The 17793-nt window shown below is 42.3% G+C and overlaps 1 protein-coding gene across 7 annotated transcripts in view; it reads left to right on the top strand.

Annotated features, from left to right (window-relative positions):
* Nucleotides 1-17793, top strand: part of BIRC6 (baculoviral IAP repeat containing 6) — a 471996-nt gene that overhangs the window by 398255 nt on the left and 55948 nt on the right. For all 7 annotated transcript variants that reach the window (XM_073557613.1, XM_073557615.1, XM_073557616.1 and 4 more), the window contains exon 66: nucleotides 11168-11372. In XM_073557613.1, the coding sequence (XP_073413714.1) occupies nucleotides 11168-11372 (205 nt within the window). The remainder of the gene's footprint in view (nucleotides 1-11167; nucleotides 11373-17793) is intronic.

Here is a 17793-nt window from a genome sequence, read left to right as displayed (position 1 = left end):
CTGCCACGAGAAGTGGTGACTTCTCCTTCCATGGAAGTCTTCAAACAGAGGCTGGACAGACATCTGTCTGGGATAATTTAGTGAATTCGGTTTTGAACAGGGGGTTGGACCAGATGACCCAGGAGGTCCCTTCCAACTCTACCATTCTATGATTAGTATATAGATGGTACATTTGGGTATGATGGATCTTTTTTTTTTTTCCTTAGCACTCCTGTATTTTATGAACCTCAGTAGGAGTTGGCAAACCCTACATGACTGCCACTAGACATTAACTGAGCCCCTGGGAGCCACAATCTCCAATGCTTTAGACATACTTCTGCAAATGCCTGTGACGAAGAGTCGTGACTTATGAGTTTAAAATGCAGCAGAGCATAAAATGCGGTGAAGTGACATGATGGCCAGAAGCGCACATAACCACATTCATATGTTTGGAAAGGTACAGTGATGAGGGCTGGGAAAGCCTGCAGTGCTGAATTATTTAGCATCGGTAGGAGGAAAGACTGAGCCCATCAGGAAATTAACTACCTGAGCTATTTTATGCGTCTGTAGCAACTGTGGAGAGTTTAAAGCTTTTAATTAGAAAGGTTTTGTATTGTACGGTGCGGTTAACCTGTGGTTTCCCAGCGTACTGTATTTGCCTTACCTTTGTGTTACTCATGGAAGTGATCTTGCTGTGCCACCTTATTACAGTACTTGGAATCTTAATGAGTTTCTTAACATTGAGATGATGCCAACCTGGAAGATGGCCCTGGTAGTCAGGGGAATTATCATAGTCTATAATAATAACAAAGATAAATTGGTTCGATCCCTGTAAAAAAAAACAGGGATCTACCGGTACTCATCAGCACCATTGCAGGTAATAACGCAGAATTCGGTGCTCGGAGCTCGTCAACAATCTCCTTTTGTATTTCTTCAATGTAACAGGATCGTCATCCTCATATCCAATTAAGCTGTATTCAAGTTGTTAAATGATTTGGAAAAAAGGAGTTAGCACTGCTCAATATTATCCATTTACCAGCCCATTAGGTTTGGCTTTTTTATACTTAAATCTTTATACTTATTTCTGCACTAGTTGTTATACATCTCCTGCATTGTGATTTGAATACCATGTAAAACCTGAATCCAGCGCCGAAAATAGTGTTACCTGCTGAGTGGGTGACCGCCTTTCAACCTTCAAGCACAGATGTATGTCTACAGTTTGTGTGTATATATATATAATCTTTGACGCCGCATGATATATATTTTTTTTTTGTCCTACCTGAAAAGCAAGGAATACACATTCCAACAATATGTTTAAGGTGTCAGGCACAAATGTGTGGGAGATTAGGAAAAATAACTTTCTTACCCCTTTTATAACTCCCCACCCCGCTATACACTTTCCAACAGATGGCTGCACCAGCTCAATTGTTTAGTGTGTATAGGACATCGGCGGCCACTAATGACAGAATTTCACTTTACCTTTACATTTTTTCTAAGTTAAATAAGCCACCAATCCAGGCATATAGCAGTGGCTTACTCCCCTCACCCCATAAACATGCGCTTGTAAATCTAAGGCAAATCTGTTAATTTTAGCTTGACCAAATGACTCTTAAGCTGGTTTCAAATTTGCGTTCAGGAGGGCTGTGGATGGCAGCCTACTTCCTCCTTTCTTCCTCCATGAAGCTCCACCTACGCTCCGCCTATTTCTGTATGCGTCCTGCATTTCCCTGCGTACCTATCTTTAACATTGGGTACACAGGGACATGCGTTGTATGCAGATGTGTCCGCATGCGGCGATTTGACGTGTGCGGCGACAGCACGGAAACGCAAAATTTTGTGTATTCGTGCTGTCTTCGCACACGTCAAATCGACACATCCGCATGCAACACATGTCCCTGTGTACCCAATGATAAAGATAGGTACACGGGACGCATACAGAAGTACATGGAGTATATGCGGAGCTTAAGGGAGGAAGTAGGCAGCCATCCACAGCCCTCCTGAATGCTAATGTAAAACTAGCCTTAGATGTACAAGGACCTCTCCTCCAATCGATGTTTGATTTCAGCGCTCCTGTTAAGGTATCACCCACAGTCTCCTGGTGGTGGTTGTTTATGCCTATCTGCCCACTGGTTGGGAGGAATAAATGATGACTGAGCGTTTTGCCAACCACATTAGAGGTTTTTTTGTTTGGTTGCTATATTTTCGATTTGATGATGTTGGAAATGGGTTTGAGCTTTAGTAGGGTTAAATTTGTTAATGCCAGCTAATGATTGCACGGTAGGTGAAACGCTTTCAATTTTTGGATAGGTAATTTTCTGTCCCGTTACCCTCTGCTGCTGTGAGAACAAGTTGCTAATGGCTAAATCAATTTCTAGTAGCGATCAGTAATGTAGTCCAAACAAGGGATATCCTATATATGGTCTTCTTTGAAAGTCTTGGTACATGAGCGAGGATTGCATTCTTTTTTTGCTCGGAGATATACAGGGTGGGCCATCTATATGGATACACCTATATGGATACACCTAAATAAAATGGGAATGGGTGGTGATAAAGTGGATTGGTCGTCCTGGGCCAGTTGAATGGCCACAAGGTCTCCCGATCTGACCCCCTTAGACTTTTATCTTTGGGGTCATCTGAAGGCAGTTGTCTATGCTGTGAAGATACGAGATGTGCAGCATCTGAAACAATGGATACTGGAAGCCGGTGCTAGCATTTCTTTTGTGGTGTGTGTCAAGAGTGGGAGAAGAGGGTTGCATTGACCATCCAACACAATGGGCAGCATTTTGAACACATTTTTATAAGTGGTCATAAACTTGTAAATAACTCATGAAAGAATAAAGTTACGTGAAAACCAAGCACCCCATTGTTTTTATTGTGAAATTCTCAATAAGTTTGATGTGTCACATGACCCTCTTCCCATTGGAAAAAATAAAGTTGGATCCAAAATGGCTGAGTTCAAAATGGCTCCATGGTCACCACCCATCTTGAAAAGTTTCCCCCCTCCCTTATACTAATGTGCCACAAACAGGAAGTTGATATCACCAACCATTCCCATTTTATTTATGTGGATCCATATAGATGGCCCACCCTGTATAGTTCTCTGTTGTGAGTTCATTTTCCCCTTCACTACTGAGGCCCAAGGAACTCCCTCTTCTGGTGAAGAAAGGTAGTGAGCCTGATTGTCAAACACCTGGGGCTGATGATGATGACTGGCTGAGTGGAGTTAATGACTGGATATAAGGCTGCCGACGCCCTTCTGGCCTGCGGGTGATTTCTCTGTGGACTTCTAGGAAACCAGTCTGATTCCTGCTCATCTAAAGCTAAGATTTCTGCTTTGCCTTTTTGCATTAGTGTTTTGTTTTCCTTGCTTTTCTGGATTCTGCCATTCCCTGCTGGGGTGAGCTGAATCTCCTTTTGCCTGTTGCTCTGTCTTCAGAATATTCCTGAGTACTGACATAGCTTTCTTGAAGCCTAGCGTCTTCAGGGCCTTTTTTACTGTCAGTTTGTTGGCTCTTATTTTCATAGGGTTTTTCACGGATTGCAGACAGCAGCCTTCCTGTCCTTTCCTATCTAAGCTAGCGTGGGCCCCATCTTTGCTCAGTCTATCTTTCTGTCTGTGTTTTGTTCTTTCTTTTTGCTTCACCGTCATTATATGTGGGGGGCTGCCTTTTGCTTTGGGGTCTGCTCTGGGGCAGTTTAGATTTCCCTTTCTGTCTTTAGGCTATGTAGTCCTCCGGCTGTGATCGAGGGGCCTAGGGCATCATAGGAGCCCCCCACGGCTACTGCTAGTTGTGTTGATAGGTTCAGGGGTCTGCAATCCGATAGCTGCCAACTTCTCTGGTTTTCTGGACTTAGCTAGCATTTCTATTTTTGCCTCCTACGGTGACTCAATCATAACAGTTCTCACTGCTTTATTCCCATTCCAACTTATGTCTTGTAAAAGAGCCAATCTGAATAGACAAGCCTGTTTGATTATCATTATTATGAGTTTTCTCAGGTTTCCTTACTTTGGATACGAGCTTGCATTCCCATTATTGATGGCACATTTCATATTTCATTGGTTGCTGTTTGCTTTTAAAGCGGTATTTTTCTACTTTGGGGGCAAAGCAAGGGAAGAGCAGACAATGCATGCCTCCCATGTCACTTTTCTTATTCATGGTAAGAAGGGTCGTTGTAGGTCCAGCATCAATGAGCAGGAATCCAGTCTTTCTCTGACAACTTTAAAAACACACAAAGCCTGTATCTCTTACTCATATGTTGTCCTACTGTTGCCCTGTGAATACTTTGACTTGTCGTCATGATGGGTTAAAGGGTTGGCTGGACAAATAAGTCTGCAATCACTCCCACCAAGTCGTTATACTATCACTCCCCCGGAAGAAGACACAAAGCCGAAACGCACGTAGAGGTGGTGGCACCGCAGATCTGAGGTAACCATTATCACTCTTTACTCCCAAGTTCTCTTTTTTACTACTCATTCACTTAAGACTTTATTTGTTTACTTCAGTGACTTACTTGATATACATGTGAACTATCTATATTTTGCTATGGGTATCTTGGATTTATATCTATGCCTCGGACCTGTGGTTCCACTTTATTGGTAATTTTCATTGCCTGGTCAGCTTTTCTTTTTGCTCTGCACTCTTACTACAATTGAAACAATGTTTTAAAATGTTTTGGCAATAAATATATCTTGATCTTGGTTCTTTCTGTGCATTTTAATTCTATGTTCCCAGTCGTAACAGTGTGCAATAAGCGCACTGTCGGGATTCCTCTGTATTCCCAGTCCTAGTGGGTGGACACAATCGACACATGATGCATATTTGCAATGTACATACTTGCAGTCACATGCTGATTAGTCTCATCCAGCTTCTCTTAATAGTTGTAAATTTTGAGAACCTGGATGAGACTTGTTGACACGTAACCTTCCACTTGGACTGGAGTACAGGGGAATCGGGACAGTTTACTTGGCACACACACTCACAGTTTGGCATTCACGTAGCCTTCAATTGGACTACCCCTTTAATGCAACAAGCTGGTGCGCTGTGTCTGAAAATGTAACGCCTTAGTGAATTTTTAAATCAGACATGACAATGTATGGGACAATAGCTCTAGAATGTTTTGAAATATCCCAGTGATTTTGAGATGTTGTTTTTCCATGACAGATTATATTTTATGATAATGGTAAATTGAGGTCGATCATGTTTTGCTTTTATTAAAATATTGGAAAATTGACAAAAAAAAAAAATAATAATTTTCAAACTTTGACAATCATTTTTACTACATAAATATTACTAACTTCTGAACAAGCCGCTATAGTCGGCAGACTCTAAGGCCGTTATTTGGCCATGAATTGCCATTTCAGACATAATCTCAGGGTGCCGCTGGGATTAAAGAGGCAGCCCCCACACTGATAACCTCCTGAATACTGTAGTCACTATTGACAGCAATGTCTAAGGTGTTAAATGGCTATGGTCAGTGTCCACGCCGATCGTGACTAATGCAGCAGAGTGTACACGTGTAGCATTTTCCCCTGTCGGCGGATACGATGGTCAGCTCAGTAAAACTGTATTGGTGGTCATTGAGGAGGTAAACGGGGAGTTTAAAAACTGATGTTAAAGGGGGTTTTCTGGATAATTTTTTTTTCTTTCACTCAATGAGCACATCTGGAGTGAAAATAATAAAAAGGAGCCATTGTTTGCCTCCCCTGGGTCCAGCAACAGATCTCCGCTGGTCTAGTTGTGATTGGCTGCAGTGGTGAAGAGCGCTGTGGTCTTGACATCTCCACTGCAGCAAGTAAAAACAGGAGCGAAAGAGCTACTACATGCAATGAAGGAGAGTAATGGTTCTTTAAAAGAAAAAATAAAGAAATTGATGTCCTCCATACACATAACATTGTGGGTTTCAATTAATTTAGTGACAAATGTACAATTGTTGGAGAAAGGTTGATCTTGATGGACCTAGGTCTCTTTTCAACCTACCGATACGTAACTATGTAACATTTTAAGGCATCGATCTTCACCTTTGTCACTGGTGAGATAAAACCTGGCTGCATCTCCTCACTTAGATCACTGAGCTGTTGGGCAGTAATGGCACTTGATGAGATTCCCTCCTTTCCGGGTGTCTCCTAGCACCGCTCCTCCATACAATGGTACGAGTACATCCTAGTCATTGGAATTCTTTAATTCAGTGTTTTGCTAGTTTCTAAAGATGAAATAAGATGTGATTTAGAGGAGGACATCTGATTCCCCTGAATATAAAGCATCACCTTATTGCTGGTATGAGGCTTCGGCTCTTATCATTTAGGCTGTGCTCTTATTAAATTCCTCAGGCATAATTTCCTGTATAATTTAAAATAGAGCAGTCCATTTCTTCTAGAATGAAGGCCTCATCCAGATGTCCGTTTTTCATGTTCTATCCCTGTGTTTCACGGTTAGAGCATGTGTGCCCAATAACAGTGACATTCACATGCCCTTGTTATTTTTCAGGCCATACAGAGAAATGGATTTTTTTTTTCAAGTCACGGTTCAAAATTACCATACAAGTCTGGGGGTGTGTGAGAAGCACAGACAGTACACGGATGGCATTACTGTGCGGACCGCGTGCGGTCTGTGATCACTATTGCAGGGCATTGAAGAAGCGCTACAGTTTTTGTGGGGAGGGTGTTAAATTTTTTTCATGCCTGATGAATCCCTGATAAAACACTGATGGTGAAAACTGCCACTTACCAAACATTGATGAAACTGATCCAAAACTCCCATATGTTACTTATAAGGAAACTTAGGCTGTGTGCACACGCTGCGGAAAAGGTGCGGATTCATCCGCGCGGATTTTGTACAATCCGCAGGTCAAAAGACCTGCGGATTGCTCTGCGGTTTTGCCCTGCGGTTTTTCATCTCCTCAATGGAGGAGATGGCAAACCGCAGGAGAATCCGCAGAAAGAATTGACATGTCAATTCTTTCTGCGGATTGAAAACCGCAGATAATCCGCGCGGAAAATTCCGCACCGTCTGCACTGCGTTTTTTGATTCCCATAGGGAATCATTGTACTGTACACCGCAGCAGAAACTGCTGCGGGTCCGCAGTGGCCAAAACCGCTGCAAAATCCGCAGCGTGTGCACACAGCCTTATAGGCGTGTGAGTGAGGTCGGGCTTTAGGCAAATGCCTAAAGATTGTCTTAACATTTTGCTAAAAAATATTTTCATTTAGAAATATTGTAGTAACTATTGTCATAAATATAAGGCCTGTTGTAAAGAAATGGTTAATTGGAAGGGAAACCAAAAAATGGGTACTTTAAAGGCAATGTGTCACCAGAACATTACTTTGTTCAAAACCAGTTTTTGTGTTAAAATTATAATTCATATTTTGTTTTGCAACGATTTCTTCCCAATATCACAATTTTTAAAAAAATAAAAATTAGATTTCTTGCAATTTTCAGACTGGCTGCTTGGGCTTTAGTAGACTTTCTTAAATTTTAGGATGTGCATTTATATCAGCCACAGTAAACAGACTCTGACCCCGTTTTTGTACTGATGCATCTAATGAGCGTGTACAAAGGTAATTGTGAAGGGAGGGGGAACAGGATCAGTTGCGACATCGCCTAATGTGATTGCTGTATCCTGTGTCATCAGCTGTGTGTAGAGCTATTGCCTGTCGTTGTAATCCTGCCTCTGATGATAAGGAGCCTGCTGAAATGACAGGAAGTATGAGTTTACAAATGCTCCAGTGGACAGTGTGAAAAATTTTTTTCATATAGAGAGATGCGTGTGTATAATTTTATTTCACACACAACTCTGATTTGAAACCATAGGTAATTTTCAGAAGATGACTTTCTTATAATAAATGATATTTAGAGTTTACTGGTGTCCGTAAAACTACACATCGTGTATAAATGATATTTTTCTCTATCGTCTTAAATCCATCTGTTTGTTGGTAACAACTGGAAGTGTGTGTAACGTTTTCTACAACCATGGTCTCCCATTGATTTTTTTTCCTCTTTCATATATTGTTGTGAGGCCGTGGATGACACGTCTCAGGGTGACTAAATATCCTTTCCGTGACAGCAGCCCATGTTGGTGATATTGATTACCCGTGTACCATTTAACAGCATGTCATAAAATGATAGTGTGCTGCACGTACCGCTTTCATCTTTGCTTGTACTTACTTGTAATTTGTAGTGCTTGAGGCAAAGGGAAAGTGTCTTCTGTAGGGTCAGAGGTGCCGGGAGAATTCATACTGCTGGCAACCCAAACCTCTAATATCATTATTGATGGCACCATGCTACTAATGCAAAGCCTGCTATTGACAGCGGGGTGACGCTTGGCGCAGAAGCGTCCTACCAAGAATTGCTGTTATCTGTATAGATAATTCCATCTCTGAAAGTTAAGGATGGTTATGTAGGAAATATCCCTGCTCTAGGGGAAATGTTTGTTGGTTGCGGAGAGGAATTAGACGGGGGACGGTCAGTTTTCTCATCAGTACATTAAAAGTAAGGTTTGTTCACATGTGGTTTGCTGCATGTAACTTTATTTTTTTGTGAAGATTCATCAGCAGTAATTCGCTGCTGATATTGGTATTTCTGCCTCATTATGTGGGGCTAATCTGCAGCATTTCTATCTGGGATTCATAGGGATGCTAAACATGCTGAATATTAGGGTTTTTACATCTGAATGCAGAATGTTGGCAGATTTGATAAGGAGAAGGGGAGAGAGAGAGATATATATCCGGCCAAAAAAACGTTGCACGCTCCATTTGGAAATCTTTGAGGATGGTGACGGACACTAACATTGTGGCGGATCCTCAAAAAAACGGATGCAACGGACGGAAATCAGTCAGGATCCGCCAATAATGAAAGTCAATGGGGAAAAAACCGGATCCGCTAAGAAAAATGGCGGATCCGTTTTTTTTCAAAATTGGCGGATCTTGACTGATTGTCAAAAACGGAAGTGTGAAAGAGGCCTTAGAGCGACTTTACACGGTTGTGTCATTACCCACTGCTATATTTTTGTTTCCATTTTGACTAAATGTTTTGGTGCATTTTAATGGAGCAGCAAGTCGAAATTATGCCTTATGCCTATGTATCAGGCTGCTGGTAGATATATTATTGTTCCCTGTGGTAAAAAAAAAAAAAAAAGAGGAGAAAAATGATTGCGCCCACCCTCCTCCTATCGGCCAGCAATCACAGGTACAGTTGGGAGAGTCGGTCCCACACAGAACGATCCAGCACACGTGAATTGATTAAAATCAACGTTTCTTCCAAAATTGTACAAAACATCTTCTTCAGTGGATATACCGTACAGATTTTGGGCAAAAGGTCCATACAACATGGGAGTGATTACTCGTTTTCGAGCTCCCTGGGCCTGACCATAGTGTTCTATAATTCAGTCCTTTAGTCTTGTGCTCTTTTACATCAAGAACAGTTCCTTACCATTTACCATTAAAGGTGACATTAATACGTGTTACGTTGCATACCGTGGGTCCCACCGCTGAATTCAGCGGTCTCATCTGCTGTGGAGTTCAGGTCAGAAGACCTGTGGCCGGTTTGAAAATCTGTGTCCTACAGGGACCATGAAACACGTGAATGCACCGTTCCCATACTTGGAGCTAGAATACCAAATTCGGTTCTTTTATGTTCCCGTTCCAAAAATCCCACTTTTAGCGGAGGTGTTTCTTAAGCCCCACTACTTTTGAGATCTAATTTGCAGGATTGTCCTGGTAGAATCGGGACTGTTGACAATTATTCTGTATTTGATTGGACCAAACTGGACAATCCCGCTCAGAGATGCCCTTTGTTCTCCTTGTGCACAGGCAGTGAGTGTACTGATTCCTGATATACTGGGCTGCCAAAAGTAATTTGCTCTCTTGGGGTATGCTCACACTGGGATGTTTCACTGAGTTGAAACTCTACACAAACAAGGGGCTAAAGGGAATCTGTCACCAAATTATTGCTATCCCATCTGAAAACCGCATAATGTAGGGGCTGAGACACAGATTCCAGTGATGTTGATCTCATTTTGATAAAATCACGGTTTTCTCCGCTGCAGATCTACCAGTTCTCGGACTACTGAGCAGTGATAACCACGCCCACATCACTACAGTCTACACAGAAAGCTGCCAATCAGTGATTGGGGCGGGGTTATGCAGACCTCGTACAGAGGTAGGTAGGTGGCAAAGCCTGGACACACAGAATAGGATAATAGGTAATCAAATAGGCAATGACATAAAAGCAGGCAGGTAAAAAACTAATCATTAGGTTACATCCCATGTGTAGCGAAGTAGTAGTAGGTAATGCAATAATCAGTGTTGTATATAACTAGATATAGTAACCAAAGCAAGTCATAGATGGGAGCATAGGCAGTAAAGTTCAGTAGAGAACTACCCCACTGATTCAATCATCTCGTGTAACTAATAGTAAGAAGTGCAATGATCAGTTTTACATATACACAGAAATAATGAACATAGCAGGGCATGGATGGGAATATGAGCAGTGAATTCAGCAGTGAACTGCCCCACTATAACGTAATAGCTATGTAGTGCAAAATAAATACATATAATAGGGATAGAACAAATACATCATACATGCCTGCATAGTAATAATAAAGTTAGATATCCATTACCTAAGCGGTAGATAGAAGTCCAGGCGTCCACCACCCAGACGCACGTTTCGCAATGAAATGCTTCGTTCAGCCCTTTATTTTTTTGGACTACACAGCCAGGTAAGTGACACATTGATGACATCAGGGTCTGTACCCTTACATTATGTTGCTCTCAGATTAGTTGACAGATTACCTTTAATAAGCCATGAGCTTTGATTGGAGAATTGGAGTGTTTCTTCTCTAAAAACTCAGCAGGGTGAACACTCTCGTAGAAAGTTTCACCAGTAGAATCAAACACGTTTGGTGGAACAGTGGGGGGTGCCATGCATGTAACAGCAATATTGATTCCTATAAAGTATATTTTGTGTGAATTAAGTCTAATATTTTGTGCACAACCCCCTTTTAAAGGAAATTCTCAAAAGGCCATTACCACTTTGCATCACCAGTGCTCCCCTATTAACTTTAAGCAGAATATAGTGTGTTCTTTTTTTTTTTTCTGGAGAGTTTGAGCTCTTTTCTGTGCCTTTGTTCTGCTAATCATCTTAGATGATTAACTTTTACTAAAATATATATTCAATATATTTTGTCTTAATAGTGTTGGACATGGCTAGGCATGTGCCTCTGTACCGAGCCTTGCTGGAGCTGCTGCGGGCTATTGCTTCATGTGTCGCCCTGGTACCTCTGTTACTTCCTCTGTCCGGAGGAGAGGAGGAGGAGGAACAGTCTGAATCGCAAGCTTCTGTGGGGACTTTGCTGGCAAAAATGAAAACCTGTGTTGACACCTATACTAACAGATTAAGGTAAGGCTGCAGTCCGCATAGTCTTTTGATTGATCACTGATTTTAGGATACTTCAACGGCTTTTCCTTCATAGACCACCCTTTCTACTAAAGAGCACTCCTTTTTTTCCAGTGCAGGACGAGCTACTGGCAAAATTACATTTTAGATTCTTTACTGTAGCTATTTTTTAGTATTCCTCCCTATGCATATAATAGTGACCACATCTTTTATTGGGAAATGTAAGATAGATATGATGGAAGATACAAATCCTCGATTCATTAGGAAATCAAATTATCATATACGTGAAAAATTAAATCACTGCACCTTTATTGTAACCGTAACCTTAAAGGGACATTTAAATACCTGCTTGTTTTCCCTCTATTTCCACCCGCCGCCTCTTTCATTGACATCACTGGCTTCATAATGCCAAAGAAGGACGGAGATGGATGGATACCAAGCAGGTGGGAAGGTGTATATAAACGATTGGCCCCGCCATGGAGCGCTGAGCGCCTGTGCAGTCATTCTTTGCCAACAGTCCCTTTAAAGTGAAACTGTCAAGTCAAAATATTGCTGTTAACCTGCAGATGTGGGGTAAATATGCAGGTTAATAGCGCTCTAAAGCCGTGAAGCCGCTGCACTGAAAGCCCGGCTATTGGTAGAAAATGATCTTTGTTCCTACAGCTTTGTCATAGAGGCGCTGCCAGCATGGCTTCAATCGCTGCTCAGTACCGAGTGAGTGACAGCTGTTACCATGCCCGGACACTGTACAGCCGGCTGACAGTCCGTTCCGGGACATGATTACAGACTGGTGACTGAATCCACGCCTCTGACTGAAAGCTGGAGGCTGCCTTAAGAAATAAAATTAATTTCCTCCCTGCAGCTGGGCTTTCAGTTCAGTGGCCACTCTGCCTTAGAAAGCTATTAATCTGCAGATGTAGGGTTATAGCGTTTTTTGACATGACGGGTTCCCTTTAATTATTATTGTGAATTAAAGCAGAGAAGACATTGTCAGGGAGATGGATATGCCAATCAGGTCTCCAATATGAAGAGCTGTGTATGTCATACATATGTATTGCAAAAATTCATTTTTCCATGAGCGCATGTATAATTCATGAAGCTGCATGTAGAAGGCATGGATGTCGGTGTTGCCACAAGCTAAATTAACAGTGTAAATTATTAGCCTCTTCTCAGCCCTTCACTTCCGCCTGATATATTGCAATGGAAATGCTACTTTGTATTCCCAATAATGGGCAGTGCAGGGAAGACATTTGTATTGAAACTAGAACTTTTATTCATAAGATAACTCATATGTTGCCAAAGGGGATTTGATACAGAATTCTTAGCACGTTACAGAACTTTTATTTACATAAACTAAAAGCCTCAATGACCCCGATGCATATAGCCATTTGTGAGATTGTTACGGATTTAGAAAGAAAATGGAAAGTGTTTCTGGATAATAGTAATTGGGGTTGTAAAAATGGTGTGTGCAGTGTACAATTTATAGTGTATGAATAGGGCAGTGTCAGATGAATTGTGTGTGTGTACAGGGCAGTGTCAGATGAATTGTGTGTACAGGGCAGTGTCAGATGTATTGTGTGTGTGTACAGAGCAGTGTCAGATGAATAGTGTGTGTGTACAGGGCAGTGTTAGATGAATATTGTGTGTGTAGAGGGCAGTGTCAGATGAATAGTGTGTGTGTGTGTGTGTGTGTGTGTACAGGGCAGTGTCAGATGAATAGTGTGTGTACAGGGCTGTCAGATGAATAGTGTGTGTGTAGAGGGCAGTGTCAGATGAATAGTGTGTGTACAGGGCTGTCAGATGAATAGTGTGTGTGTACAGGGCAGTGTCAGATGAATATTGTATGTACAGGGCAGTGTCAGATGAATAGTGTGTGTACAGAGAAGTGTCAGGTGAATGGTGTTTGTATAGAGGGCAGTGTCAGATGAATAGTGTGTGTGTAGAGGGCAGTGTCAGATGAATAGTGTGTGTGTGTACAGGGCAGTGTCAGATGAATAGTGTGTGTACAGGGCTGTCAGATGAATAGTGTGTGTGTACAGGGCAGTGTCAGATGAATATTGTATGTACAGGGAAGTGTCAGATGAATGGTGTGTGTGTAGAGGTCAGTGTTAGATGAATAGTGTGTGTAGAGGGCAGTGTCAGATGAACAGTGTGTGTGTACACGGCAGTGTCAGATGAATAATGTATGTACAGGGCTGTGTCAGATGAATAGTGTGTGTGTAGAGGGCAGTGTCAGATGAATAGAGTGTGTGTGTAGAGGGCAGTGTCAGATGAATAGTGTGTGTGTGTGTGTGTGTGTACAGGGCAGTGTCAGATGAATAGTGTGTTTGTGTGTGTGTGTAGAGGGCAGTGTTAGATGAATAGTGTGTGTGTGTAGAGGGCAGTGTCAGATGAATAGTGTGTGTGTGTGTGTGTGTAGAGGGCAGTGTCAGATGAATAGTGTGTGTGTGTACAGGGCAGTGTCAGATGAATAGTGTGTGTACAGGGCTGTCAGATGAATAGTGTGTGTGTGTAGAGGGCAGTGTCAGATGAATGGTGTGTGTGAGTAGAGGGCAGTGTCAGATGAATAGTGTGTGTGTGTGTACAGGGCAGTGTCAGATGAATAGTGTGTGTGTGTGTGTGTGTGTGTACAGGGCAGTGTCAGATGAATAATGTATGTACAGGGCTGTGTCAGATGAATAGTGTGTATGTATAGGGCTGTGTCAGATGAATGGTGTGTGTGTAGAGGGCAGTGTCAGATGAATTGTGTGTGTGTGTGTGTACAGGGCAGGGTCAGATGAATAGTGTGTGTTTGTGTGTAGAGGGCAGTGTCAGATGAATAGTGTGTGTGTGTACAGGGCAGTGTCAGATGAATAGTGTGTGTACAGGGCTGTCAGATGAATAGTGTGTGTGTACAGGGCAGTGTCAGATGAATATTGTATGTACAGGGAAGTGTCAGATGAATGGTGTGTGTGTAGAGGTCAGTGTCAGATGAATATTGTGTGTGTGTAGAGGGCAGTGTCAGATGAATAGTGTGTGTACAGGGCAGTGTCAGATGAATAGTGTGTGTACAGGGCAGTGTCAGATGAATAATGTATGTACAGGGCTGTGTCAGATGAATAGTGTGTGTGTGTAGAGGGCAGTGTCAGATGAATAGTGTGTGTGTACAGGGCAGTGTCAGATGAATAGTGTGTGTTTGTGTGTGTAGAGGGCAGTGTTAGATGAATAGTGTGTGTGTGTAGAGGGCAGTGTCAGATGAATAGTGTGTGTGTGTGTGTACAGGGCAGTGTCAGATGTATAGTGTGTGTTTGTGTGTGTAGAGGGCAGTGTTAGATGACTAGTGTGTGTGTACAGGGCAGTGTCAGATGACTAGTGTGTGTGTAGAGGGCAGTGTTAGATGAATAGTGTGTGTGTAAAGGGCAGTGTCAGATGACTAGTGTGTGTGTACAGGGCAGTGTCAGATGACTAGTGTGTGTGTACAGGGCAGTGTCAGATGACTAGTGTGTGTGGAGGGCAGTGTCAGATGAATAGTGTGTGTATAGAGGGCAGTGTCAGATGAATAGTGTGTGTGTACATGGCAGTGTCAGATGAAATAGTGTGTGTACAGAGCAGTGTCAGATGAATAGTGTGTGAGTAGAGGGCAGTGTCAGATGACTAGTGTGTGTGTAAAGGGCAGTGTCAGATAACTAATGTGTGTGTAAAGGGCAGTGTCAGATGACTAGTGTGTGTGTAAAGGGCAGTGTCAGATGACTAGTGTGTGTGTAAAGGGCAGTGTCAGATGACTAGTGTGTGTGTAAAGGGCAGTGTCGAATAGAGGGAATTTTCGCACAGGACATACAATATACTGCAATTAATTTACTAGTGTAATACAGTAGCAACAGTGTGGATGAAATTTGACCAAATGTTATCCGTGTGCAACAGAATTGGTTTGTATCACAAATTAACTTGGGAGTATGATTTTTTTTTTTTTTAATTCTCCACTAGTCAGTTTTTATTATGAAAAACAAAATTTATCAGCTCACCACTTCAGGGTATCAATAGCTTGTTTGGTGCGGAGCAACGGACAAGGCTGTGGACCGATTCCCAGGTTGTAAATAAGGTAAAGTAGGTAATTCCAGCATCTGCAACTGAAAAAATTCAAAGACAAAGAAGTAAAAAAATTATTGGCTTACGCGTTTCTAGCCCATGTAGGACCCTTAGTCGTAGCTGTGATATCACTGTGACTTAGGACCCTGCATGGGCTTGAAACACACAGTCCTAGTGTTTCTTTTAATATTTTTGTGTTTGAAGTTTTAGAGTGACCAAATATGCTTGGTATTTGTTGTTTTTGTTTTGCTTTTCGCAGATGCTGTAATTATCCACTTTACCTAGTTTGTCCCAGGGCTGTGGAGTCTGTGTCCATTTTGGTGAAGTCTGAGTTGAAGTCAGTATAAAACGGACAGACGGTGACACCTAAAATATCTAATACTTTGGGTAAAGCAGTACAATGCAGATTGTGCTGTAAATGTTTTCATAATAATTTGGGAAAGTTTTGAAACATTCTGTAAATGTCCCGATCGAAGGATCTGGGCTTTTAGTTGAGATGAATTTGTGCTGCACTTTATTTTTATGTACATGCTCAGTAGTGATCAGTCCTGTGGAGTCGTAAATGAGAAGAATCTGTGCTGCACTTTATGCACATGCTCAGTAGTGACCAGTGCTGTGGGGTCGGAGTGGAGATGAATCTGTGCTGCACTTTATGTACATGCTGAGTAGTGACCAGTGCTGTGGGGTCGGAGAGGAGATGAATCTGTGCTGCACTTTATGCACATGCTCAGTAGTGACCAGTGCTGTGGGGTCGGAGTGGAGATGAATCTGTGCTGCACTTTATGTACATGCTCAGTAGTGACCAGTGCTGTGGGGTCGGAGTGGAGATGAATCTGTGCTGCACTTTATGTACATGCTCAGTAGTGACCAGTGCTGTGGGGTCGGAGTGGAGATGAATCTGTGCTGCACTTTATGCACATGCTCAGTAGTGACCAGTGCTGTGGGGTCGGAGTGGAGATGAATCTGTGCTGCACTTTATGTACATGCTTAGTAGTGACCAGTAGAGTTGAGCGACTTTGGTCGGATCGGGTTTCATGAAACAAAATTTGTTTCAGATGAAACTCGTCCAACTAGGGCAAAAAAAGTCGGAGTTTCGTCCGAAACCCAACCCCAATGCAAGTCAATGGGGAATAGGTTTCGGACGAAACTCCGACTTTTTTTGCCCTAGTCGGATGAGTTTCATCTGAAACAAATTTTGTTTCATGAAACCCGATCCGACCAAAGTCGCTCAACTCTAGTGACCAGTGCTGTGGGGTCGGAGTGGAGATGAATCTGTGCTGCACTTTATGTACATGCTTAGTAGTGAGGCAGTGCTGTGGGGTCGGAGTGGAGATGAATCTGTGCTGCACTTTATGTGCATGCTCAGTAGTGACCAATGCTGTGGGGTCGGAGTGGAGATGAATCTGTGCTGCACTTTATGTACATGCTCAGTAGTGACCAGTGCTGTGGGGTCGGAGTGATGAATCTGTGCTGCACTTTATGTACAGTTGTGGCCAAAAGTATTGACACCCCTGCAATTCAGTCAGATTATACTCAGTTTCTTCCTGAAAATGATTGCAAACACAAATTCTTTGGTATTATTATCTTCATTTAATTTGTCTTAAATGAAAAAACACAAAAAGAATTGTCCTAAAGCCAAATTGGATATAATTCCACACCAAACATAAAAAAGAGGGTGGACAAAAGTATTGGCACTGTTCTAAAAATCATGTGATGCTTCTCTAATTTGTGTAATTAACAGCACCTGTAACTTACCTGTGGCACCTAACAGGTGTTGGCAATAACTAAATCACACTTGCAGCCAGTTGACATGGATTAAAGTTGACTCAACCTCTGTCCTGTGTCCTTGTGTGTACCACATTGAGCATGGAGAAAAGAAAGAAGACCAAAGAACTGTCTGAGGACTTGAGAAACCAAATTGTGAGGAAGCATGATCAATCTCAAGGCTACAAGTCCATCTCCAAAGACCTGAATGTTCCTGTGTCTACCGTGCGCAGTGTCATCAAGAAGTTTAAAGTCCATGGCACTGTGGCTAACCTCCCTAGATGTGGACGGAAAAGAAAAATTGACAAGAGATTTCAATGCAAGATTGTGCGGATGTTGGATAAAGAACATCGACTAACATCCAAACAAGTTCAAGCTGCCCTGCAGTCCGAGGGTACAACAGTGTCAACCCGTACTATCCGTCGGCGTCTGAATGAAAAGGGACTGTATGGTAGGAGACCCAGGAAGACCCCACTTCTTACCCCGAGACATAAAAAAGCCAGGCTGGAGTTTGCCAAAACTTACCTGAAAAAGCCTAAAACGTTTTGGAAGAATGTTCTCTGGTCAGATGAGACAAAAGTAGAGCTTTTTGGGC

This window comes from Dendrobates tinctorius, unplaced genomic scaffold (assembly GCF_039654945.1).
Source record: "Dendrobates tinctorius isolate UK_male_01 unplaced genomic scaffold, ASM3965494v1 ptg000250l, whole genome shotgun sequence".
Classification (NCBI taxonomy): Eukaryota; Metazoa; Chordata; class Amphibia; order Anura; family Dendrobatidae; genus Dendrobates; species Dendrobates tinctorius.
The sequence above is the reverse complement of the archived record's forward strand: the minus strand, read 5'-3'. Positions and strand labels throughout refer to the sequence as shown.